Source organism: Leucoraja erinacea, chromosome 11 (assembly GCF_028641065.1).
Source record: "Leucoraja erinacea ecotype New England chromosome 11, Leri_hhj_1, whole genome shotgun sequence".
Lineage (NCBI taxonomy): Eukaryota > Metazoa > Chordata > Chondrichthyes > Rajiformes > Rajidae > Leucoraja > Leucoraja erinaceus.
The window spans coordinates 9,592,510-9,620,151 of NC_073387.1; the positions used below are offsets into that span (position 1 = coordinate 9,592,510).

General features: G+C 43.4%; 1 protein-coding gene across 1 annotated transcript in view; it reads right to left on the reverse strand.

The window, feature by feature from the left end:
• jakmip2 (janus kinase and microtubule interacting protein 2) overlaps nucleotides 1–27,642 on the reverse strand; it is a 224,883-nt gene that overhangs the window by 41,491 nt on the left and 155,750 nt on the right. The window contains exons 9-12 of the mRNA XM_055643376.1: nucleotides 25,201–25,320; nucleotides 7,241–7,369; nucleotides 5,720–5,803; nucleotides 2,513–2,575 (exon numbers count right to left, since the gene is read on the reverse strand). Of these exons, the coding sequence (XP_055499351.1) occupies nucleotides 2,513–2,575; nucleotides 5,720–5,803; nucleotides 7,241–7,369; nucleotides 25,201–25,320 (396 nt within the window). The remainder of the gene's footprint in view (nucleotides 1–2,512; nucleotides 2,576–5,719; nucleotides 5,804–7,240; nucleotides 7,370–25,200; nucleotides 25,321–27,642) is intronic.

A 27,642-nucleotide genomic window follows, 5' to 3' on the forward strand; every position in this document is an offset into this window, starting at 1 on the left:
TCCTTGCTCCTAAATTCAAATCCTCTCGCAATGAAGGCCAACATGCCATTAGCCTTCTTCACTGCCTGCTGTACCTGCATGCTTACTTTCAGTGACTGATGTACAAGCACACCTAGGTCTCATTGCACATCCCCTTTTCCTAATCTAATTTTCCTAATATTCAGCACAAAAACCTGCCTTCCTGTTGTTGCCAACATCGAACTGCTTTTCACACTAATTCTATTTTATTCAACTTTCTCATAATTTCCCTACAGACTAGGTTCAATTTATAGAAACCAATTAATTTATAAACCTTTGAGACGTGGGAGGAAACCGGAGCACCCAGAGGAAGCCCATACAGTCACAGGGAGAATGTGCAAACTTCACACAGACAGCACCCGAGGTCTGGTTCGGAATTTGAGTCTTTGGCACTATGAAGGCCTGTCCCAGTTGGGCGACATTTAGGTGACAGCCGAAAAATAGTTTGTCACGTCATGACGCGGGCGTGATGCGTGGTGAGGCATAGTGACGCACGCAGTGACGCACGGTAACGCGCGGTGCTTCCCTGTTGCCCCAGGATTTTGGAATGTTCAAAATCCAGGGACAACATTTGGGTGTCTCATCATGTCATACGTCCTGCCACACACTGACGTATGCTGGCCTGTGGGCAACGCCTGGTTAGGGTTGGGGTTAGGGTTCGGGTTAGGGACCACAGATGGGGTGTAAAATATTCTTCCTTCAATGCACGCATTTTAAACATTAATATATTAAAATTAATACAATAAAATCAATTGTGCAAAGTAGAAGATGTCCGAGTCGTTCAGTTTTATTTATAAATGTATTCGTCCACTTCCAGATCTAATCACCGTCCCTTTTCACAGGGATGGGATCAGTGAGTGTAGACTGAACTCCCCTCTCCTCTCCTACCGCCCCTATCCCTCTTCCTCCACTCCCCTACCCTTCTCCCCTCCCCTCTCCCCCCCCCCCCACCCTTCTTACCTCCCCCCCCCCTCTTCCTCCCATCTCCCCGCTCCACTCTTCTCCCCCTTATCCCCCTTAGCTGGAAAGAATGCAGAGAACATTTATGAGGATGTTGTCCAGACCCCAGGGACTAAGCTACAGGGAAAGGCTGAGCCGGCTAGGAATTTATTCTTCAGAATGCAGGAGGATGAGGGGTGAGGGAATGAGGGGGATTCCCCAGGGTAGGGGAATCTAGAACCAGAGGACACAGGTTTAAGGTGAGGAGGGAAAGATTTAATAGGAAACTGAGGGGAAACTTTTTTTTACATAAAGGGTGGTGAGTATATTGAATGAGCTTCCAGAGGAGATAGTTGAGGCCGGTACTAGCACAGTGTTTAAAAAAAACATTTGGACAATTACAAGGATAGGATAGGTTTATAAGGATATAGGCAAATCGCAGGCAGGTGGAACGCAGGTAGATGGGGCATGTTGATCCGTATGGGCTGAAGGGCCTGTTTCCACGTTGCCTGGCTCTATGCCTTTCCATGACTCTAATCAAAAAGGGCAGTGCTTCTGATCAAAGATTTACACTGAAGAGCAGGTTCTAAAGTTTATAGCTATTCCTTCATTGTAGTTATATTATTGTGAATGATTCACTTTGATTGTAAGAGTTAATTGATTTGAATGCCAGGTTTGCTGTATTCTATTTCCACTATGACTGGCCTATTTTGATCTGTACAGCTGGAGCCACTTATTCTGACTCACTCTCGCAAATATCAATAACAATTCATTAATTATTCCCGGTTTTCCATGACTGCACATTCATGCCCGGAAAACGATTGTAAAAATAAAGCTAAAACACAAAAGACCCTGGAAATAAGGTGCAATTAATAAATAATTGTCATGAGAAGTTGATAGGGATGTTGTTATTTGCAGGATGGATTGAATGTGATCAAGCAGTTACTAAAAGGTTCTGCTGCCCCACAGGTCCAGAGACTCAAGTTTAATTTTGACTCCCCCTGTTGTACTTAGGTGAAGTTGGCACTTTCTCTCTGTGACATCATGGGTTTTCCATGGTCGTCACGGGGAGAATGGTTCCACGGTTAGTCCAGTTTCCCACCACAACCCGGACACATAACTGATGGGTTAACTGGTGACTGTAAATTTCCTCTAATGTAGGTGTGAATCAGAGTGGAACTGATGGGGACGTGAGACAGACTGGATATCAGGGAAATAAGATGGATAGAATTGCTCTGAGAGTTGGCATAGGACTGAGGGGCCAAATGGTCTCCACATTCAGTGTGAGAAATATCAACAAATCATACAGTAAAGAGGGAAAGGTCTCGGGGGGAAAGAAAGTAAAGGGAGAAAAATCTATACAGCAAATATTAAATTAGTGAGAATGAATACAATCTATGTGTAGGCACAATGAACATCAATCCAAGTTACTTCCAACACGACTAATGTCAAGGTTGAGACTGTAAAAGCCCGGTGATTAAGTTTAAAATAACATAATAAAGGGCTTTAAAAATACACGTCTAGAAACAGTTCTTACTGCATGTATTGGAAATACCTTTTCCAGAAGTTCCTGATTTCTTTTTAAAAATAGTTGCTTTTCTTCAACCCATTTTGAATCCTGTTTTTAAATGAAAAGTTAAGAAGGCGTAAGAAACATTCTGGAGGAAGAATGATACATTGGCTTGATTGTTTAGAATTTTACATTAAAAAGGCAATTAATCTTCATGACCCTTCTTCACGACTGCATGTCACCAATGACTCTAACTGACTTTTACGGGTGCAACCTAGAAAGCATCGTGTTAGGATGCATCCCGACTTGGTTTGCAACGGCTCTGCCCAAGAACACAAGAAAGTGTAGAAAGTTGTAGATGTCGTCCATTGTACAAACCTACCCCCTCCATCATCCCAATAACCTCAGCTACACTTCATGCTGCATTTGGGAAAACAGCTAACATAATCAAGAACCATTTATATCCCAATGATTCCATCTTTTCCCATCTCCAGAGACACAAATCCTTGAAAATATATATCAGCGGATTCAGAAATAGCTTCTTCTCCTCTGTTTCCAGACTTTTCGACGGTCTTCCCACAAGCTAAGGGTGTAGTTCCAACCATCCTCAATGCAGCCCTTGGACATTATCATATCTGCACTTTATAGCTATAACGGACGGAGGACACACCCGGAAAGGCCCAGCTCGCCCACCACAGACTAGGCACTTGCCTGCCACGGATCGAGGACCCACACAGCGGATCGGGAACTCATCTGGAGGTCAAGAGTGGAAGGAGTCAGACGGAGGGCCGCTAAGCGGACCGGCTGCGGGAGGCAGTGCAGTGCCTTGATGTTGGAGTGGACCGCAGGAGGCCCTGCAGCAGCCTGGGGCTGTGTTAGACTGAGCGCCGACCCGAGAGGCCAAGCACATGGACCGGACATGGCCTACAGTGGTTGAGCAGCGGTGGAGGACACCAGAGCTACGTTTGGCCAAGCCGGGACTTTGAACTTGATGTAATGACATCAAACATGGTGGCACCAGCATTATATGCAAAATGAAATGTTCAATTGCATTTGTGACGGTAAATGTACATTGAACCATTGACCTCTACAATGCTGTAAGACTATATTCTGCACTTTGCTCTCTTACTTTTGTAGGGCTTGATTGCACTCATGTATAGTATGATAGGACTGGATAATGTGCAAGGTTTTTCCACTGTATCTCGGTAAACATGCCAATAATAAACCAATACCAATACATTATTTTTTGATACTATCCTCTCCAATCCTCAGGACATGCAATTATCCCTAAGTGCTGATCGGACATTATACAATAGACAATAGACAATAGGTGCAGGAGCAGGCAATTTGGCCCTTCGAGCCAGCACCGCCATTCAATGTGATCATGGCTGATCATCCCCAATCAGTACCCCGTTCCTGCCGTCTCCCCATATCCCCTGACACCGCTATTTTTAAGAGCCCTATCTAGCTCTCTCTTGGAAGCATCCAGAGAACCTGCCTCCACCACCCTCTGAGGCAGATAATTCCACAGAATTCCACCATTAGGCCTCATCATCATTAATTAGATAAAAAAATAGGGTTCACAGCATTGGTTGGATGTGATATTAAACAGTGCTCTCATAAACATAACAGAAATGGACGAAATATAAAGCAAAAATGTAAGAGCAATTCTGTTAACCTGCTACATAGAATCCGCTCTCATGGAAACTAAGCAATGATTCTAATAGCAATTGATACCTCTAGAATCAATAATCAAACAAAGTTCTCAGTTTACCCATAGCAATTAACAATGATACCTGCTAGATCTATTGCCTTTTATGGATCAAAGTTCCTCAGCTGAACATTAGCAATGGGAGGAGATCCAATATAAGATGGCTGCCTTTCTTTTAAGGGCTGCAACCCATATCTTCAGCGCACAGCAGAAACTGGAAATCAATGCAGCTGTTTTTTTTCTAAAAGCTGACTGGGATTAGGGCATGATTTATCATGACAGGGGCACCAAGAATTGCATTTCATGCACAATTGAAATAGGTGACTTCTAGTGGCCAGGGAAACTACATTAAGTTTAGTTTAGTTTAGTTTATTGTCATGTGTACAGTGAAAAGCTTTTGTTGCCACCAGCTAACTAGTCAGCGGAAAGACAATATATGATTACAATCGAGCCATTTACAGTGTATAGATACATGATAAGGGAATAACGTTCAGTGCAAGGTAAAGCCAGCAAAGTCCAATCAAAGATAGTCCGAGGGTCACCAGAGGGATTCATTTGTTTACATCAGTGCCCTCTAACAAGACAAGACACTCATAGATGGCACCTGCAAAATGCCAGCCTCTTTGCCCTAGAGCTTCCCCTTATGTCCAACTGTGGCAGCCCAAACCTTAACGGATGCGTTGAGCCAACTTGTAAAGTTGGTGAGGAAAAGGTCCTTGAACAGAGGTCGGCTTGTTGTCTTCAGCAGCCTTATTGTTATGCTACATCTTCTACTTACTGCCTTATCAGCACGGGGGAAAGGTGGCAACACTCAGGCCATTGCCATCTCAAACTCAACATCAGTGAACGGCCTGAAGCATGAAGCTGATTGGCAAAGACCAAATACTAGATGGCCACCTTCATTCAACAGTGCAGATTTTCCATGAACTCTCCAACTGACTCATTCCCCATGACTCTTTATTCTGATCTCCCCAACCCACATCAGAAGGCATATCAGAGGAAAGATGGGCTAAAGTTGGAGAGGGTCCAGAGGAGGTTTACAAGAATGATCCCGGGAATGATTAGGTTAACGCATAGGAGCGTTTGAAGGCTCTGGGGCTGTACTCACTGGAGTTTCAAAGGATGAGGAGAGGGGGTCTCATTGAATTGTACCAAATAATGAAAAGCCCGGATAGAGTGGATGTGGAGAGAACGTTTCCAGTAGCTGGAGAGTCTAGGATCAGAGGGCAAAGCCTCAGAATAAAAGGACATGCCTTTAGAAAGGAGATGAGGAGGAATTTCATTAGCCAGGTGGTGATAAATCTGTGGAATTAAATGCCAAGCCAAGCCATTGGGTATTTTATAGAGTGGAGTTTGATATGTTCTTGATCAATAAGGGTGTCAAAGGTTATGGGGAGAAGGCAGGAGAATGAGGTTGAGAGGGAAAAAAGATCAGCCACGACTGAATGGCAAAGCAGACTCGGTCCAGCAGTAGTCAGAAACCTCAGTATGTTTATCCTCAGTTATGTTCAATGCTTGGACAGACATTTTTGTTCTCTTACCTGTCCTTTCTGTGCCATAGCTTTTTCGAGGTCGTCAATTTTAGCTTTATACCTGAGAGATTCTGTTTGTAATTGCTCATGAGCCTAATGAAAGTGAAAACGTGTCATTAAAGCTGAGCGTAACATTCATCAGCACCGTGCAAATAACAAGTGACCGGGAATCGTTTCTTCCAGTTTACTAGTTAAAGTATTGGGATTGTGCTTTTAAAAATATATTAAAAAATAAAAATTAAACATAATTGGAATGAATTGAAGTTCATCTAATTTTTAAACATAAAAGTAATAGCGTAAGAGATTTCTTGGAACATGACGTTATGTGAACATGAAGGTAGATCTACAGATAAAATATCTATTGCTCTATTTAAGGTGCCCATTTTAAAACAAAACACATCTTATACAAGTAACTATTCTAAAGTTCAGGTTCTCCAACAATCTAGATAAACAGGACATTCATTTTTATTTTTACATTTAACAAGGTTCCATTGTAAATGCATTATGACCTTAATTATGATGGTTCTGGTTAAAAAGAATAACTCTCTCTGCTGCACTTCAAATTTCACCGTGGTTCTTCCACCAGACTTTTAATTTACTAGAACATGTAATATCCCAAGGCAAACTGTCCAGCCTTTCTACACATCATTCCTTGAACTATATTAGCCTATTAGTCAAGTTTATATTCACTGGAATTTAGAAGGCTGAGAGGGGATCTTATAGAAACATATACAATTCTTAAGGGATTGGACAGGCTAAATGCAGGAAAAATGTTCCCCATGTTGGGGGAGTCTAGAACCAGGGGTCACAGTTTAAGAATAAAGGCCATTTAGGACTGAGATGAGGAAAAACTTTTTCACCCAGAGAGTTGTGAATCTGTGGAATTCTCAGCTACAGAAGGCAGTAGGGGCCAACTCACTGGATGTATTCAAGAGAGAGTTAAATTTATCTCTTAGTGTTTGCTAATGGAATCAGGGGATATGGGGGAAAAAAGCAGGAATGGGGTCCTGATTCTGAATGATCAGCCATGATCATATTGAATGTCGGTGCTGAGCCAAATGGCCTACTCCTGCACCTACTTTCTATGTTTCTACGCATGTTTCGATGTTTATGGGCACAAAGCCTGGAGTGGCTCATGAAACCAAAATCTTTACTTTCAATGCAAGGTTTCAGCCAACGGAGCCAATCTATCAGGTGAAGCTTCTACAGTTCAGGTACATCATGTCCAGACTCGGACTAAAACTCCCTTGGCTCTGCACGAAACATGCTTTTCCATTTCCCAGTTCATCTGACTCAGGACCTCTGTGACGGGGGACCGTCATCACACGTGCAGTTGTGGGCTGTGTCACAACTAGAGGGCAGCGGACCCTTCAATCACACTGAAAGGGCTTACAAACTCTGACATGTTTGACTTAAAACGCTGAGCTGAAACCCAATGCTTAACATCGAACGTGCATTTTCAAAGCAGTGTATTCCCCACTCACCATTTTAACCGTGACTTATTATTTTTGCAAATTATTTAATAATCACCTTTGCTTCCCGTTCTGCATCCAGGATCCCTCCCGTCTGCTCCTGAAGTAATGCATAAGCCCTTTGGAGTGCTTGATACTCCCTTGTTAATTGTCGAAAACGAAGTTCCGATTCTTCAGCTGCCAGACTCTTATGGTGAATAAAAAGTGAGTTAGCCTCCTGTGTGCCGTGCCCTTAAATCTTTACATATTAAAGTAATCAGTCAATAGTACAAAGGATTCTGCTGCTAGCAGGTAGCATTGCAGGAGCCTCAGCCTCTTATCCAACTGGTACAAGGTTCGTGAGCAAACAACAAAGTATTGCAGGAACTCAGCACGCCATTCAGCATCTGTGGAGGGAATGGACAGGTGACGTATTGAGTTGGGAGCCTTCTTCAGAATAAGCTCGAAGGTTCTCATTGTGCTTATATGAAAGATGAGACTGCAGGATGAAATCCAGGCCACGTGCAGAACGATTCGACACATTCGCTATATATTAGAAGCAAGTGGATACTGTTATTGATTTTATGATTGTAAAAGCATGGTCAAGTTCACTGCAAGCAGAATTATATTGTGTGGGAGCATTTGATTTAGTAAAGTACATGCAGATTGTTACATGCAGAACCGACACAAGTTATATGAGCAGCATTAGGAGATGCAGCCCCTTGTATATACTCCAAAATTCCTCATTGTCAGCACCACTTTCCTACACTAACCCCACATCCCATGATTCTATCACAGAGTGACACATATCCAGGGCCGGTTTCAGATGAAGAGAGGCCCTAAGCTGTTCCACTAGTGAGGCCCCTCCCAATCCCCCACCCCCATGACTAGAGGAAGATGGTCCACCGGATTGACACCGATTTGCAGCTGAGCGTGGCCAATGAGATAAGGGGCTGGAAAGCTGCGCTTTATTTATTTATTTATTTAATCATCTATTTATCTATCTATTTATTTATTTATTTATTTATTTATCTGTTTATTTATCTATTTGTCTATTTATTTATTTATCTATCTATCTATCTATCTGCTTATTTATTTATCTATCTATTTATTTATTTATTTATCGATTTATTTATTTATTTATCTATTTATTTATTTCCAGTGCTAGTGACGAGTTATTGGCTTAAACCACTATTATTCTGAAATGGAGGGCAAGGAAAATTACTGAAGGGTTGTTTAGAGACTACAGTACATTGTGACAGCATATGTAAGAAAGTCCTATGACAGTGTGAAAAATATTATACACCTTGCAGGGCTCTCACTTTACTTTTTTTCTCTGTTGTCAGCCGGGCAACCTTGGCAGCTTTTTAAGTTGCCAAATGACAGTTTAGGTGGTCATGGCTCGGACGAAGTGCATAGTTACCAGTGGAAATTATGCTCAATGAAGCATTCACATATTATTTCTGCTTCAAACAAAAGTCACAAGCAAATCATATTCACCAATCAAGGCATGATATATACCACAATGACATGCAGCAAAATTATAATACAGTATCTCAACTCTTGTTACACATTGCAATGAATGCAATTTCTATTATTTCAGGGAGTGATTCTGCATTGGTTTTCAGTGGTTGTGGTAAGGCAGTGACCGGACAGCAATGGCGGCCAGATCTCCCACAATTCAAAACGAGGGGGAAAGTGCCCAGCGCTGATCAGTTGCCATGGCAGTGCGCATGCGCAGGGCGGCCGATGATGTGCTGGCCGTGGTTGTGCACGTGCGCAGGGGGAGGATGTGCTGGCCGTAGCTGTGCGCATGTGCAAGGCGGCCGGCCGTGCCGACGGATGAGGAGCGAGCGGAGAGCGGATACCCGGCGGCCCGGACACGGATATGGATGGCGGGCGGAGACAGAGATTGACAGACAGAGAGAGATAGAGATTGTGAGGGGGGGGCGCCCAGAGTTGAACGGCAGGTGTCCTGCCTTGGCCAGAGGCCACGAGGCCCTAGGCTTCAGCCTATGAGGTCTAGTGGTAAATCCGGCTCTGCGAGGCCCCCCTAGGTCTCAAGGCCCTAAGCTTAAGCTTGTCAAGCTTATACATAAATCCAGCCCTGCACACATCCATTACTAGCTTACTACTGCCACAGCTTTCTCAATTATATTTCCTTCCATAAGAATTCCATTCCATTCTCATGGTTCTTCTAGCTCCATTGTATTTGCACAAATTATGGATTGTTCCGATGTTGGGTTTCTGTAATTAGTGGAGCATCCGCCTCCATTTGCAGTAATTACTCACAGATGCCAGATGTCTGCTACTTTAATTCACCATCCCACTCACTCTCACATTTCTGACTGTGGCTTCCTGCACTGTTATAATGAGGCCCACAGCAAGACAGCAAAACAGCACTCATCTTCAGCTGAGGCATTTTGTAGCCTTCTGGATATCAATATTGATTTCCTCAACTTGAAATGTCATCCGTCCAGCTTCAACCAAAACTTTTGGCAGTGTGTCTGTGATGACTGCACGTTCTCCCTGTGACTACATGGGTGTCCTCCCATATCCCAAAATGTGTAGGCCGTTAGGTTAATTCTTATGGAGTGAACTTGCTTTTACAATCATAAAATCAATAACAGTATCCACTTGCTTCTAATATATATCGAATGTGTCGAATTGTTCTGCACGTGGCCTGGATTTCATCCTGGGTCGTCCTGGGCAAGAAGGGCCAGACATGTTGCTGGCTAGGTGTGGCAAAGATCAGTGACAGCAGCCTGCAATGGGCCCAAGGTTAAGAATCTGAGAGAAGTCATGATCCTCACCTGCCTGGCCTCACACAAAAAATGCAGGTGAGGCAATATTTGAGGTCAGAGTATGACACGTATCACAGCAAGCCAAAGACCTGCAGGTTTGTAGGTTAATTGGCTTGGTAAATGTACAAATTGTCCCTAGTGGGTGTAGGATTGTGTTAGTGTGCGGGGATCGCTGGTCGGCGCGGACCCAGTGGGGTGAAGGGCCTGTTTCTGCGCTGTATCTCTAAACTAAACTAAACTAAAAAAATGCAATTTGGGTATCGGCCCTGTATATAGCAGAGATCGGGGAAAATGGGACGAGTAAAAGTTATTCTATGGGAAATACAAACACCAAGGTCAAAAATCTTGCTGCAGATGAATTGTGCCTGTTTCACCATAGTTGATATCTACAGGGGAATTTTAGACTGAAATAAATTTACAAGGAGGAATGGTAATCCTTCTGAAAACTGAGGACACAAATTTTCCAATTTTTCTTCTCTACACTCAGCTAGGTCTCCCAGTATATTATAAATCATACACTTTTATTTCTTATTTTAATATCTATACATTGTCTGAATTTTGGATGGTTTCCTTTGCTCACTTTGAAACCTTCATAAACTGGATCTTTCCTTCCATTCCCTGCTTAGGGATTTGCCTAAATTATACCTGACCTACCTTCAGAGATGCAGCACGCAAAAGGTGCTCTTCGGCCCAACGAGTCTGCGCCGACCAGCGATCACCCCAGATATTAGCACTATCCTACACACCAGGGGCAATTTACAATCTTACTGAATCCAATTAACCTACAAACCTGTACATCTTTGGGACGTGGGAGGAAACTGGAGCACCTGGAGAAAACCCACGTGGTCACAGGGAGAAGGACAAACTCGATATAGGTAGCACCCGTAGTCAGGATCGAACCCAGGTCTCTGATGGTGTAAGGCAGCAACTCTGCTGCTGCACCACTGTGCCACCCTTTCCCCCACTTGGGGATGTGTGTATGCCCCACCTTAACTATCTTCTCATCGAATATCTGCAATTCCGTGTGGCTTCTCCACCGCTGCCAATGCCATGGTTTTATTGTCAATTGTTGATCTTAATGCCAGTTAAATACATTTCTGCTATTTTTTTCTGAATACTTTTCTGTAACAATTATGTGTGTGAGGATATCATGGTCTTGTTCCCAAGTACATCCCGTGTACAATAGTTTGAACATATATATACTCAACATGAGATTAGACACAAAGTGCTGGAATAGCTCAATGGGTCAGGCATCATCCCTGGATGAAAAAGGATGCGTGACCTTTTCCGCCAAGCTCCCAAAGGACCCATCCTTTTTCTCCAGAGATGCTGCCTGACCCGCTGAGTTATTCTAGCACTTTGTGTTTATCTTTGGTATATACCAGCATCTGCAATTCCTTTCTACACACCCAACGGGAAATTCTTATGCTTCTAATCTTTAACTTGGTGTGAGGATTACACCAAGATTATCTGAGACATGTACTTGTCTACTTATTTAGCATAGGAGCAGGTGCCCATTCAAGCCGTCTGATCCAGGGCAGCTCCCAGCAGCACTATTTCATCTATTCCATTCCCCTTCCCTATTCAGTTTAGTTTATTGTCACGTGTACGGAGGTACAGTGAAAATATGTTGGTGCATGCTAACCAGTTAGCAGAAAGACAATACATGATTACAATCGAGCCATTCACAATGTACAGATACATGATGGGAATAACGTTTAGTGCAAGGTAAAGCCCGTAATGTCTGATCAAAGATTGTCTGAGGGTCACCATTGAGGTAGATAGGATTGCTGTCTAGTTGTGGTAGGATGATCCAGTTGCCTGATAACAGCTGGAAAGAAACTGTCCCTGAATCTGGAGGTGTGTGTTGTCCAACAATGTATTCTATCCTTCATAGAAACATAGAAACATAGAAATTAAGTGCAGGATTAGGCCATTCGGCACTTCGAGCCTGCACCGCCATTCAATATGATCAGGGCTGATCATCCAACTCAGTATCCCGTACCTACCTTCTCTCCATACCCTCTGATCCCCTTAGCCACAAGGGCCACATCTAACTCCCTCTTAAATATAGCCAATGAACTGGCCTAGACTACACTCTGTGGCAGAGAGTTCCAGAGATTCACCACTCTCTGTGTGATAAAAGTTCTTCTCATCTCAGTTTTAAAGGATTTCGTCCTTATCCTTAAGCTGTGACCCCTTGTCCTGGACTTCCCCAATATCGGGAGCAATCTTCCTGCATCTAGCCTGCCCAACCCCTTAAGAATTTTGAAAGTTTCTATAAGATCCCCTCTCAATCTCCTAAATTCTAGAGAGTATAAACCAAGTCTATCCAATCTTTCTTCATAAGACAGTCCTGACATCCCAGGAATCAGTCTGGTGAACCTTCTCTGCACTCCCTCTATGGCAATAATGTCCTTCCTCAATTTGGAGACCAAAACTGTACGCAGTACTCCAGGTGTGGTCTCACCAAGACCCTGTACAACTGCAGTAGAACCTCCCTGCTCCTATACTCAAATCCTTTTGCTATGAAAGCTAACATACCATTCGCTTTCTTCACTGCCTGCTGCACCTGCATGCCTACTTTCAATGACTGGTGTACCATGACACCCAGGTCTCGCTGCATCTCCCCTTTTCCTAGTCGGCCACCATTTAGATAATAGTCTGCTTTCCCTGTTCTTGCCACCAAAATGGATAACCTCACATTTATCCACATTATACTGCATCTGCCAAACATTTGCCCGCTCACCCAGCCTATCCAAGTCACCTTGCAGTCTCCTAGCATCCTCCTCACAGCTAACAGTGCCCCCCAGCTTAGTGTCATCCGCAAACTTGGAGATATTGCCTTCAATTCCCTCATCCAGATCATTAATATATATTGTAAATAGCTGGGGTCCCAGCACTGAGCCTTGCGGTACCCCACTAGTCACTGCCTGCTAGTCACTTTCCATCATCGGCCCTGTACTTTTCTTACCATTTACCTAGGCCAAAGGAACATTTTCAGCAATCAATTAGCCTTTACTGCATCGTTGAGACGTGGAAGGAAGCCGGCCCACACAAAGGAAACAAAGCAGATGCGTGCAAACTCCACACTGACAGCTTCGGCAGTCAGGATTGGTCAGACCTCTGGAACCGTAAGGCAGCAGAACCACCCGCTGCATCATCGAGCCATTTTAAAGTAATTTAAAGTAATTCCATGCGTATTTCTTTACACGCCCAGTTCCGCACTCTCCATCCCTGCCAAATATCCGCCATTGTCCTGATTCTGTTAAAATGATGCAGTACATCAGTTTATTAACTCTCAGGTTACAGGCACAGCTTTTCAGATTTTATTGCTCATTGTCCCGAGGATAGTAAATGGAAGAAGAAAGTGAATGAGAACAGAAGAAAATATGAACAGAAGGTGGCTATCAGGCCATTCAAGCCTGCCCCACCTTTTAACAAGACCTGTAACCTGGCCGATCGAGCTGTCATCAATGCACCTTCTGTGTCATTTCTATGTCCTCCTCTATGTCTTAATCTATCAAATATTTATCCAGCTTCACTTTAAGTACTGTTAATGATCCAACCCTACTACCCGCTGGGGCAGAGAGCCCCAGACATTCTCTACCACTCAGAGAAGAAGTTTTTGAGTACATGAGTTTTAAGCGATCAGCCCTTTATCTAGTAGTTATGACCCCCCTATTTGGGATTCACTGACTGATGAAAACATCCCAGCATCTATGCTTTTAGTGATTTAAAATAAGTGATTAAGGCCACCCTCATTCTTCTAAACTCCAAGGACAAGCATGACCTATTCTTTCCATAGACAATGAATGATCAATCATGTTGTTACAGAATGCTATACACAGCAGGCTTTAAAAATAGTTTTATAAGGTCTCTTGTTATCTCTATTTACAACATCTGCATGAAGTGACCTTAAAATATCATGAACTGGAATGAATATCATACCAGCGTGATCAAACAGGCTATTGGAATGTTGACTTTTACATCTGGACTAGATTACAAGGTGTAACACACAGTTCAGGTATTTCTTTGTCTGTACCACGTTAAAAACTATATCAAGTGACCAGTTTCTGTATTTTGCCAACATTGCTGAATGTGCAACTTCCCAGAAGCTAGTAGATAGTCTATTACATGTAGATAGTCACTCCAGGAGAATGCAGGCACAGGAAGCGTTTATTTATTTAAGAAAGTACCCTCGTTGTTGGCTTTCATTACTATTTTCCGGCTCCTTGGATGTAGATATCGAAACAATAGAGACCATGCCACAAGTAATAGTGGTGGCACAGTGGTCGAGTTGATCCCTTACAGCGCCAGACACCCAGATTCGAACCCGACGACAGGTACTGTCTGTACGGACATTGTACATTCTCCCCATGACTGCGCGGGTTTTCTCCGAGGTCTCCAATTTCCTCCCACATTCCAAAGACGTATAGGTTTGTAGGTAAATTGGCTTGGTATCAAGGTAAATTGTCCCTAGTGTGTGTAGTATAGTGTTAGTGTGTGGGGATCGCTGGTCGGCACGGACTCGGTGGGCCGAAGGGTCTAAACTAAATGATGTCATCGCTGGTAGACACAAAATGCTGGAATAACTCAGAGCGACAGGCAGCATCTCTGGAGAGAAGGAATGAGCGACGTTTCAGGTCGAGACCCTTCTTCAGACTGTAATCGCTGGTCAGGCCACACTCGAGGTGTGAGTAGTTATGGCCATTTAATCCCTTAAAGAATATATTTTTGTTGGAGATTCAAATGCAGAGGAAAGGTTTAGAAGGATATGGACCAAACACAGGCAAGTGGGACTAGGTTAGACAGGGCATCTTGGTAGGTGTTGGCAAGTTGGGCCAAGAGTTCTGTTTCCATGTTTCATGACAATGACTCTAAGATGAATGCACTACTGATCTACGAGGGTGATACCCAGTCTCCACAAGATAAACTATATGAAGAAGTTATGCAAATCCATTTTACATTCCCCAGCAGATGGCAAAGGATTATATTATGTTAGTTTATAGTGCAGGTGTGGTCCCGTTAAATTGATAAGAAGGCTCAAAAGATGCTGGAACCTTGAAATTAAATAAAAAGAGATTACCAGTGTTTATCAACAAATCAATCACTGTATAGAGACCATGCCACAAGTAATAGTGGTGGCACAGTGGTCGAGTTGATCCCTTACAGCGCCAGACACCCAGATTCGAACCCGACGACAGGTACTGTCTGTACGGACATTGTACATTCTCCCCATGACTGCGCGGGTTTTCTCCGAGGTCTCCAATTTCCTCCCACATTCCAAAGACGTATAGGTTTGTAGGTAAATTGGCTTGGTATCAAGGTAAATTGTCCCTAGTGTGTGTAGTATAGTGTTAGTGTGTGGGGATCGCTGGTCGGCACGGACTCGGTGGGCCGAAGGGTCTAAACTAAATGATGTCATCGCTGGTAGACACAAAATGCTGGAATAACTCAGAGCGACAGGCAGCATCTCTGGAGAGAAGGAATGAGCGACGTTTCAGGTCGAGACCCTTCTTCAGACTGTAATCGCTGGTCAGGCCACACTCGAGGTGTGAGTAGTTATGGCCATTTAATCCCTTAAAGAATATATTTTTGTTGGAGATTCAAATGCAGAGGAAAGGTTTAGAAGGATATGGACCAAACACAGGCAAGTGGGACTAGGTTAGACAGGGCATCTTGGTAGGTGTTGGCAAGTTGGGCCAAGAGTTCTGTTTCCATGTTTCATGACAATGACTCTAAGATGAATGCACTACTGATCTACGAGGGTGATACCCAGTCTCCACAAGATAAACTATATGAAGAAGTTATGCAAATCCATTTTACATTCCCCAGCAGATGGCAAAGGATTATATTATGTTAGTTTATAGTGCAGGTGTGGTCCCGTTAAATTGATAAGAAGGCTCAAAAGATGCTGGAACCTTGAAATTAAATAAAAAGAGATTACCAGAGTTTATCAACAAATCAATCACTGTCTGCAGAGATTGAAGCAGAGTTAACTTTTCAATGTCCTCTCTCTACAGATAGTAGTAATCTGCTGGGTATTGCCAGCATTTTGTGCTTTCATTTCATGCTTGTGATATGGAATGTCCTCTTCCTCATCTCACTGTGTGGTACTAGACCACAGGCTAGAGTCAAGATTGTGTTACTGTCATATGTTCCGACCCGGAAAAATGAAATTATTTTCTATTGTGGCATGGTGGCGCAGAGTCAGAGATTCGGGTTCAATCCTGACTACGGGTAATGTCTGTAGAGAGTTTGTACGTTGTCCCTGTGACCTGCGTGGGTTTTCTCCGAGATCTTCGGTTCCCTCCCACGCTCCAAAAGCATTAATTGTCCCTAATGTGTGCAGGATAGTGTTAGTGTGCAGGCATCGCTCATTGGCAGCACACGGTAATACTCAAAAGCAATGCCCCCAAGTCTGTGTAGGTTAGATGAACCAGGAGAGGACCTTCAGCAAAAGTCAAATGGTTTGCAAGGATCTGTTTCTTGTGAAAGTCTGCTGAAAAAAAAGGCCCAAACACTTTCAGAAAACCCAACAAGCATCTCGTAAATCAACCTGCGGACGGACAGATCCTGTTTCACATTAAGACTGAGATTAATTAATTTATTGCTCACTGTCTGGTCTAAGACTAAGTGGTTTGGTCATATGTTGACTTAGTTAAAGATTAAACGTTATGAGTGAATTAACCGCTAAAATAAGCTGTTTTGATTCCCCTGAATGCATCGGGCTGTCCATTCACAGTCAAGTTCATAACCTATTCCCTTGAACCTGTACAAAGATCTCCCAATGAGGAATGACTGTGTGGGGTCATCATTACAAGCGTCAAAAATCATCAGATATGAATTAAAAAAAATATGATTGCCTGGGTGGTATATTTACTACTAGAGTTCAATAATTAATAGTTGAAGGCAAATATCTGCTGATGGGACACAAGCGTTTGTGGTGTTTATGGATGGGAGAAAGGGTTGTCACATGGAAGCAATGTCCAAGAAGGCACATAAATGCCTCTACTTCCTTAGAAGGCTTAAGAAGTTTGGCATGCCTACAAAAACCTTCACTAACTTCTACAGATGCGCTAATGAAAGCATTTTATCCGGATGCATCACAGCATGGTTTGTGATCAGCTCCATCAAGACCGCAAGGAATTGCAGAGTGTTGTGGACGTGGCCAAGCCCATCACGCAAACCAACCTTCCTTCAAAGGTTGCCAGCATAATCAAGGACTAGTCTCATTGAGATAGACATAGGCAGTAGGTGCAAGAGTAGGCCATTCAGCCCTTCGAGCCAGCACCGCCATTCAATGTGATCATGGCCGACCATCCACAATTGGTACCCCGTTCCTGCCTTCTCCCCATAACCCTTGATTCTGCTAGTCCAAAGAACTCTCTTTTGAATGCATCCAGTGAATTGGCCTCCACTGTCTTCTGAGGCAGAGAATTCCACAAATTCACAATTCTCTGGGTGAGTGTCACCCCATTTCATCCCGTCCACTCCCTATTCTCCCCTCTCCCATCTGGCAAGAAGTACATAAGTTTGAACATTCTGTACATCCCAGCTGTTATCAGGCAACTGAATGGTCTTCTCACCAGCTAGTGCAGTCCTGGCCCCACATCGACTTCACTGCGGAATTTTAAACTATTTTTAATCAGACTATGTAGGACTTCATCTTGCACTAAACATTATACTTAATTCTGTATCTGTACCCTGTGGACTGCTTAATCTTATTAACACCTTAATCTTGCCATTGATTGGATAGCACCCCAAAAAAAAAAGGTTTTCACTGTACCTCAGTACATGTGACAATAATAAACTAAACTAAACTAAACACCGGGATGCGAGGACTTACTACTAGAGAAAAAGGCCTGGTAGTGGAGGTGATGGAGAGAGAGCTCAACATTGAGGCGAGCTCACGACTCGTTGAGGTGTGGGCGTAGGGGTACAGAGGGAGGGCCTCTGTTGGGGACTGAGCATTCTGCATCAGAAAGGTTTTTTTTTTGGGGGGGGGGGGGGGGGGGGGGGGGGGGGTGGGGGGGGGGGGGGGGGGAGAGGGGAAGGGGGAAGGAGAGTGATGAAAACAGACAGGTAAGTGCTGAGGTCAGACCCAGGATCTGAGGGGCGCAGATGGGTGGAGGGAGGCTTGGGTGAGGCACTGTGGGGGGATGATGGGGGCTCAGAAGGAGAGGGAGTGTAAAGGGTCGTGTAAGGTGTAAGGTGGGGGTGGGAGAAGTAGCATTGTTGGCATTGGGGGAAGGGCAGCAGGACCAGTGGAGCCACTATTGAGGTTCCATGTTGGAAGGGGGGAGTAGTAGGACCCAGGCCATTCAGCCCACATGTTGCAGTTGGAGCCTGCAGTGTGGAGGCCCCCATGCTGAGACTGAGCCATCGAGAACGTAGGGGGGACCCAACGGAGGGCCATCTGCTGCCACGTGCAGCAGCAGGCAGTAAATAGGAATATCGGGTGAACAATTGTAACTTAGTCGGCACCAGACATGTGGTGACACTTGTGTACAGCCCAGATGAGGTCTGCTGTATGATTTTACCGGGTTGTATGCGAAACAAAGCATTTCACTGTGCCTAGGTACATGTGACAATAAAATATCATTGAATCATTCAGTGTTCCTGGGCAGACTTTAGTGTACTGTCATTAGGAAGTATGCTCAAAGATTTTCTTCCTTATCTCTCACACCATTCCCTGTGCTGAGATGGTTGTACTTCCTGTGTATTTGTTTTATTCAGATTAAAAACACATGATGTTTCATAATGTTTTTCAGACCATCTCCCCATATAACTGGATCTTCTGCAAAATATCTCCCACGGTATTGGAGACTCTGCCTACTTCTGAAAACGAAACTGTTTGCACATTAGACAGGCCCCTTCACTGTCAATTTTCAAAACTAGTCTTAAAACCCTTTTCTATTCCTTGGCTTTCGACCCTGCATGAGACTTTGCTCCTGTTTTAGTGTTTCTATTGTTTTTATTGTTTTTACTGTCTTTTAATGTTTTTTATTGTTTTGTTTTATGTTTATGATTAGTCATGTACCGTACTTTGTTGCAACAGTGGTTGTTTTTAAAGTGCTCTATAAATAATGTTCAGTTCAGTGCAAGAGCTCAGCGTTATCTTTGTGCTTAAGGTGGGGAATGTTGTATTCATCACTTCATGGTTTGGATATATTGGTTGGGTAATGTGCTGGTAGATGCTCTTAATTAAGATGCTTACCAATTTTCTTCACTGCACTCGTTTCTCTACTTATTCAAACAGCTTATTGGCTTTTAGAAACATAGAAACATAGAAATTAGGTGCAGGAATAGGCCATTCGGCCCTTCGAGCCTGCACCGCCATTCAATATGATCATGGCTGATCATCCAACTCAGTATCCCGTCCCTGCCTTCTCTCCCTCCCCTCTGATCCCCTTATCCACAAGGGCCACATCTAACTCCCCTCTTAAATATAGCCAATGAACTGGCCTCAACTACCCTCTGTGGCAGAGAGTTCCAGAGATTCACCACTCTCTGTGTGAAAAAAGTTCTTCTCATCTCGGTTTTAAAGGATTTCCCCCTTATCCTTAAGCTGTGACCCCTTGTCCTGGACTTCCCCAACATCGGGAACAATCTTCCTGCATCTAGCCTGTCCAACCCCTTAAGAATTTTGTAAGTTTCTATAAGATCCCCTCTCAATCTTCTAAATTCTAGAGAGTATAAAACCAAGTCTATCCAGTCTTTCTTCATAAGACAGTCCTGACATCCCAGGAATCAGTCTGGTGAACCGTCTCTGCACTCCCTCTATGGCAATAATGTCCTTCCTCAGATTTGGAGACCAAAACTGTATGCAATACTCCAGGTGTGGTCTCACCAAGACCCTGTACAACTGCAGTACAACCTCCCTGCTCCTATACTCAAATCCTTTTGCAATGAAAGCTAACATACCATTCGCTTTCTTTACTGCCTGCTGCACCTGCATGCCTACCTTCAATGACTGGTGTACCATGACACCCAGGTCTCGCTGCATCTCCCCCTTTCCCAATTGGCCACCATTTAGATAATAGTCTGCTTTCCCGTTTTTGCCACCAAAATGGATAACCTCACATTTATCCACATTATACTGCATCTGCCAAACATTTGCCCACTCACCCAGCCTATCCAAGTCACCTTGCAGTCTCCTAGCATCCTCCTCACAGCTAACACTGCCCTCCAGCTTAGTGTCATCCGCAAACTTGGAGATATTGCTTTCAATTCCCTCATCCAGATCATTAATATATATTGTAAATAGCTGGGGTCCCAGTACTGAGGCTTGGGGTACCCCACTAGTCACTGCCTGCCATTGTGAAAAGGACCCGTTTACTCCTACTCTTTGCTTCCTGTTTGCCAGCCAGTTCTTTATCCACATCAATACTGAACCCCCAATGCCTTGTGCTTTAAGTTTGTATACTAATCTCTTATGTGGGACCTTGTCGAAAGCCTTCTGGAAGTCCAGATACACCACATCCACTGGTTCTCCCCTATCCACGCTACTAGTTACATCCTCGAAAAATTCTATAAGATTCGTCAGACATGATTTACCTTTCGTAAATCCATGCTGACTTTGTCCAATGATTTCACCACTTTCCAAATGTGCTGCTATCCCATCTTTAATAACTGACTCTAGCAGTTTCCCCACTACCAATGTTAGACTAACTGATCTGTAATTCCCCATTTTCTCTCTCCCTCCCTTCTTAAAAAGTGGGGTTACGTTTGCTACCCGCCAATCTTCAGGAACTACTCCAGAATCTAAAGAGTTTTGAAAGATTATTACTAATGCATCCACTATTTCTGGAGCTACTTCCTTAAGTACTCTGGGATGCAGCCTATCTGGCCCTGAGGATTTATCGGCCTTTAATCCATTCAATTTACCCAACACCACTTCCCGGCTAACCTGGATTTCACTCAATTCCTCAAACTCCTTTGACCCGCGGTCCCCTGCTATTTCCGGCAAATTATTTATGTCTTCCTTAGTGAAGACGGAACCAAAGTAGTTATTCAATTGGTCCGCCATATCCTTGTTCCCCATGATCAACTCACCTGTTTCTGACTGCAAGGGACCTACATTTGTTTTAACTAATCTCTTTCTTTTCACATATCTATAAAAACTTTTGCAGTCAGTTTTTATGTTCCCTGCCAGTTTTCTTTCATAATCTATTTTTCCTTTCCTAATTAAGCCCTTTGTCCTCCTCTGCTGGTCTTTGAATTTCTCCCAGTCCTCCGGTATGCTGCTTTTTCTGGCTAATTTGTACGCATCATCCTTCACTTTGATACTATCCCTGATTTCCCTTGTTATCCATGGATGTACTAACTTCCCTGATTTATTCTTTTGCCAAACTGGGATGAACAATTTTTGTAGTTCATCCATGCAGTCTTTAAATGTCTTCCATTGCATATCCACCGTCAACCCTTTTAGAATTAATTGCCAGTCAATCTTGGCCAATTCACGTCTCATACCCTCAAAGTTACCTTTCTTTAAGTTCAGAACCATTGTTTCTGAATTAACAATGTCACTCTCCATCCTAATGAAGAACTCAACCATATTATGGTCACTCTTGCCCAAGGGGGCACGTACAACAAGATTGCTAACTAACCCTTCCTCATTACTCAATACCCAGTCTAAAATAGCCTGCTCTCTCGTTGGTTCCTCTACATGTTGATTTAGATAACTATCCCGCATACATTCCAAGAAATCCTCTTCCTCAGCACACCCTGCCAATTTGATTCACCCAATCTATATGTAGATTGAAGTCACCCATTATAACTGTTTTGCCTTTGTCGCACGCATTTCTAATTTCCTGTTTGATACCATCTCCAACTTCACTACTACTGTTAGGTGGCCTGTACACAACACCCACCAGCATTTTCTGCCCCTTAATGTTTTGCAGCTCTACCCATATCGATTCCACATCCTCCAAACTAATGTCCTTCCTTTCCATTGCATTAATCCCCTCTCTAATCAGTAACGCTACCCCACCTCCTTTTCCTTTCTCTCTATCCCTCCTGAATATTGAATATCCCTGGATGTTCAGCTCCCAGCCTTGGTCACCCTGGAGCCATGTCTTCGTGATCCCAACTTTTGGTGTACGTGTTCTCCCGGTTGCCAAACATTTTAACTCCCCTTTTCATTCCCATTCTGAACTTTCTGTCCTAGGCCTCCTCCAGTGTCAGAGTGAGGTCTCACGCATATTGGAGGAATAGGATCTCATATTTTGCTTGGGCAGTTTACAACTCAGTGGTATGGAAGTTGATTTCTCTAATTTCAAGTAACCCCTGCATTCCCTCCATGCTCCCCTCCCACATCCTACTAGTTCCACTGTTCACATCTCTGTATCCCTTCGTTATCACCAACAATGGGCCATCGTGGGCTCCACCTTTCCATAATCATCTGTTACCTCCCGCCTACTTTCATTCTGAAGAAGCGGCACGACCCAAAATATCACCCATCCTTTTTCTCCAGTAATGCTGCCTGATCCGCTGAGTTACTCCAGTACTTTGTGTCTATCTTTGATATAAACCAGCATCTACAGTAACCTTTCTACACAGTTTTTTTGGCTTAGACAGGCATTTTGAGGCACAAACACAAGTCAACCACATTGCAGTGGAAGTCATGCTGTAGCCTTGACTGGACAATAGCTTTCCCTTCCTTTCTTGAAGGTTAATAGAAAGCCTGTTATGATTAAGTAACTGCCAATTTGCATCATGGCCACATTTACTACAATCAGCTTGCTAGAAATTGTTAGAAATTCCATTCGAATTCTGAAAATGCTGTGGTTGAATCTGGCATCTTATTCAGTGTAAAACTGCTTGAGCAGTACAACTGCTGCACCCCTATAACCATCAATGTACACCAGCTGATTTACAGCTGACTGGCTTCAGGGGGAGAATTGAATGAAAACGGACAGGTTTGTGGTGGTGATCCATTAGTTTCACTACATAATTCATAGTGATGGAATTATTATCTTTTGTCCTCAATATAAACAAGACTACTTTATAATTTATGACGTGTTTTGACCCTCGCTGAGAGTCACAACAGTGGCTTGAGCTATATTCTGATCCACTGTCAAAATGTGAGCAGCGTTGGATAGGTCAACTCTCATTGCCCATCTTTAGTTGACCTTGGACTGTGCCTTGCAGGGAACTAGCAGAAAATCGGTGTCACGTTAAAGGTCAGATTGGGTAAGGATGGGAGATTTCCTTTCCTAAAGGACATTAGTGAACCCAATCAGGCTTTTACAACCATCCGGTATTTTCATGGTTGCCATAAATGATGCTCGCTTTTCATCATAGGAAATATTATTGTAATTCTAAATCACACCAGCTGGGGCAAATCTCAGTTGATGTCTTGGGTGGCTGCTATTTGTATACATTGTGTATGCAAGCAAAGAATCTCACTGTGCTTAGTCACATGTGAAAATAAAGTATTCCTATTCCTAGATTTGAACTTAATGGTTTGTTCAGATGTTGCATATTCTCCCTGTGCCCACCTGGTGTACCAGGTTTCCCATCCCTTCACGTCCCAAAAAGTGCATACACTTCAATGAATTACCACTTAGTGTTGCTATGTAGCAAATTGATTAAAGAGAATTGACTGGCATGTGATTGAGAATAAATTGAAGGGTACTAGGAAATAAGGAGGGATGTCATAGTGATAGGATTGCTGTGCTAGTAGTCGGCATGGACCCAATAGGCCAAATGAGCACCTTGTGCGTTGTGGTCAGTAAAGCTAGTCTTACCCAGTCTGGCCCACATGAAAGTGTTCAATAACCGTTCCCTTCTGAAATGGCCTGGACAATGTTTGCCAATCAATGTCAACATATGATCTTCCAAAGCACAGCGATTCAAGATGGCACTGCACCACCGTGACGGCATGGTGACTCAGTGGTAGAGTTGCTGCCTTACAGGGCAAAGACCCGGGTTTGATCCTGATTACGGGTCCTGTCTGTATGGAGTTTGTACGTTCTCCCCATGACCTGCATGAGTTTTCGCAGAGTGCTCCAGTTTACTCCCATATTCCAAAAAACGTACAGGTTTGTAGGTTAATTGGCTTTAGTAAAATTGTCCCTCGTATGTAGTATGTAGGATAGTGTTAAGTGTGTACGGGGTGATCGCTGGTCGGCACGGACTCGGTGGGCCGAAGGGCCTGTTGCAGCACTGTATATCTAAACTAAACTAAACTTAAGTCGGCAATTAGCGATGGGAAGTAAATAATGGCTTTGTAAGCTTCAGAGTAACATGGATTAGCAGTGGGTTTTCTTTAACATGGCTTTGCAGCTGGAATATTATACCATAAACAACAATTAAACGGCTATATTTGTAACATCAGGTTATCGAAGACTAAAAAAAACTGAAATAAATCAGGATTTATTTTCCCTCAGCACCAAATAAAAAATGTGTTACCCTTTTACAATCCCAGCAATGTGTCCTAAACATAATCTTTTTTTCCCAATTCACACTGTTGGAATTTTTCACATTTCTCAGTCATTCAGAAATATCATTGTTCAATTTCTGGGACCATTCAAATGATCAGAATATCAGAATAAACACTTGAATGACTATTGCGCAACTGGTGGAGCTGCTCCCTCATAGCACCAGAAAGCCGGGTTCGATCCTGACCTTGGGTGATGTCTGTGTGGAGTTTGCAAGTTCTCCCTGTGATATTGTGGGTTTCCTCTGGTTCCTCCTACATCCTAAAGACCTACATGTTTGCAGGTGAATGGGCCGGTGTAATGTTGCAGGGAGTGGATGAGAAAGTGAGAAGACTTAGAGCTAGTGTGAACATGTGATCAATGTTCTGTGTGGACTCGGTGGGCTAAAATCTAGTAAAAAAAAACTAAACTGTTAGCTAAAGGGTCTGAAGAAGGGTCTTGTCCCAAAACGTCACCCATTCCTTCTCTCCAGAGATGCTACCTGTCCTGCTGAGTTACTCCAGAATTTTGTGTCTACCTTCGATTTAAACCAGCATCTGCAGTTCTTTCAGACATGAACTGTTAGATAAGTATGCTACATGGAAAGATATGATGTACCAACATAGAGCAATCCGAGACCATCATAGCCCGTGGTATTTGGGTTTGTGTCTACCAGCGGCACTATGCTTTGCTTTCCATTAAACTCTTGTCACTGTCATTACATGTACAGACAAAATATTAATTTAGTCCACACACTTTCACGCCTTGGAATCAACACCTTCTATTAAGATTATTTATCTACTCACTTCATTCAGGTCATCTTCTGGTGTTGCTGGTGTCCTGTCTGTTCTGTAGGAGGCCAAGGATGACGTTTCTGAATCCATCGATTCTTCATCAAACCCAAAACATGTCTCCACCACATGTCTCTGTGAGAAGAGGTAAAGAGGGCAACAGGGGGGTGATTACCCTTTCCTCAAAACGGGTACAAAATGCACGATAAAAGTAAGTAGTATGATTCATGTCTGTGTGTGATTAGGTCTTTACTTTCTAGAGATTATACTTCAGCCCCACATCTGAATGGCATGGAACACTACAGTTAATAGGTCTATGCAACTTCACAAATCAAAATAAATACAACCTGAAAATGAAAAATAATCTGCAGATGTTTGAAATTTGAGTTAAGAACAGGGAAATGTTAAACAGGCAGCACCTATAAAGGAAACATAAAGCCAATTAGTTTTTACTTGTAGTTTAGAGATAGTGCGGAAACAGGCCCTTTGGCCCACCAACAGTGCACCGACCAGTGATCCCCATACATTAACATGTCCCTACAGACACCAGGGACAGTTTCTACATTTACACCAGGACAGGGAGAATATCTCGGAGAAATCTCATGCAGGTCATGGGGAAAACATACAAACTCTGCACAGATAGCACCTATAGGCATGATCGAACCCAGGTCCCTGGCGCGTTAAGGCTGCAACTTTACAGATGAACTGTTTCCATCAAATGCAAATTTTTCCTATTGCTACTTAAATCGACACAATTCATTAAGTATTAAAGAAGATACAAATTGGAAACCATATCTCTATTTTGTTTTGTTTTAAAGCAAAATGATTGGGCATTTTAAGCTGCAACAGGGATCATGTGTGGAACCACAATATAAAAATATTATGCATTCTATGAACCACCAAAGAACGATATCCCTTTATGCAGACACAATGTCACAGAAATTGGCAGTGCAGTGGTGCAGCTTGTAGAGCTGCTGCCTCACAGCGCCGGAGACCCAGGTTCGATCCTGACCTCGGGTGCTGTCTGAATGGAGATTGCAAGTTCTCTCTGTGACGGTGTGGGGTTCCTCTGGGTGTTCTGGCTTCTACATCTCAAAGAAAGTGTGAGTTTGTAAGTTAATTGGCCTCTGTAACTTGGCCCTAGTGTGTAAGGAGTGGATGAGAAAGTGCGAACACATTAAACTGGTGTGAACGCGTGATCGATGGTTGATGTACTCAGTGGGCCGAAGGGCCTGTTTCCATGCTGTATCTTTCAATCAACCAAAATATTTTTCATACAAATCTATTATTGGTGAATTTACAAAGAAACATGTCATCAAGGTAAACATGTTGCTGATATTATTTGTTAACTTTCCTCAATCTGCATGGTCTACTAAAGAGAAGCAGTGCTACATTTCAGGTAAAAGACTGTTTGTCAGAAGTGTATTTGATCTGACTCATTAACACTATCTCTTTCCACAGTTCCAAACATCTTTTACTTCAGGTTTCCTGCATCCTCAATACTTGTTGGGCATCCGTGCTTTGATAAAAACTAGTTGAATTGTAGTGAATTCATACATTTTTTGTGAAAGGTTGCATCATTGCAATAACAAATCCATTAAGCAGATTTTGGCATCAAAAATGGGTTAAAAATCATCTCTCGACATGTCAAGCATTACAATTTACCCTGAGTGGAAAATAAACTGTTGGAGGCACTTAGTGTGTCAGGCAGCATCTGTGGTGGAAAATTGGCAGATGACATTTTGGGTTTTGAACCTTCTTCAAACTGATGGAGAAGTGGAAAGCTGGTCGAACGAGGCGAGGGGAAGAGGAGGGGGAAGAGCTGACAAGTGTTAGGTGAATCCAGGGAAGGAGAGTTTAATTAGCAGATGAATCAACTGGGGGGGAGGGGGGGGGGGAGATTGGAGAGAATGGAGATGGTAACCAAGGCTAGGGGTGATGTGAAGGAGACAAAGGGTGCAGAAGGTAAATCTGATAAAGAAGCAAAGTGGGGAGTGAAATGTCGAACCAAATGGAGGGATGGTGGGAGGAGAGAATCCTGGAGTATGGAGGGGTGGGAGATAAACAGAAGGAGGTGGTGGAAGAGGATCAATGGGATTGTGGGAGTGGAGAGTAAGCTGTCCAAGTACGGAGTGGGGAGCTGGGAAGGTGAGAAGAGGAGGGTGATGGGATGTTAGCTGATGTTGGAGAATTCAATGTTCATGCCATTGGGTTGTTGCCTCCCCAAGTAGAATATGAGATGCTGTTGTTTCAGTTTGTGTATGGCCTCAGGGAAGGGTTTGTCGGGGAATGGGATACGGAATTAAAATGTCTAGCAACGGGGAGCTCCACAAGCCTTGGCGGACAGGGTGTGAGTGTTCGGCGAAGCACTCACCTACCTTACATCTGGTCTCACTGATGTTGAGGAGGCCACATTGAGAGCCAAACACAATGGACAAGGTTGGAGGAGATGTATGT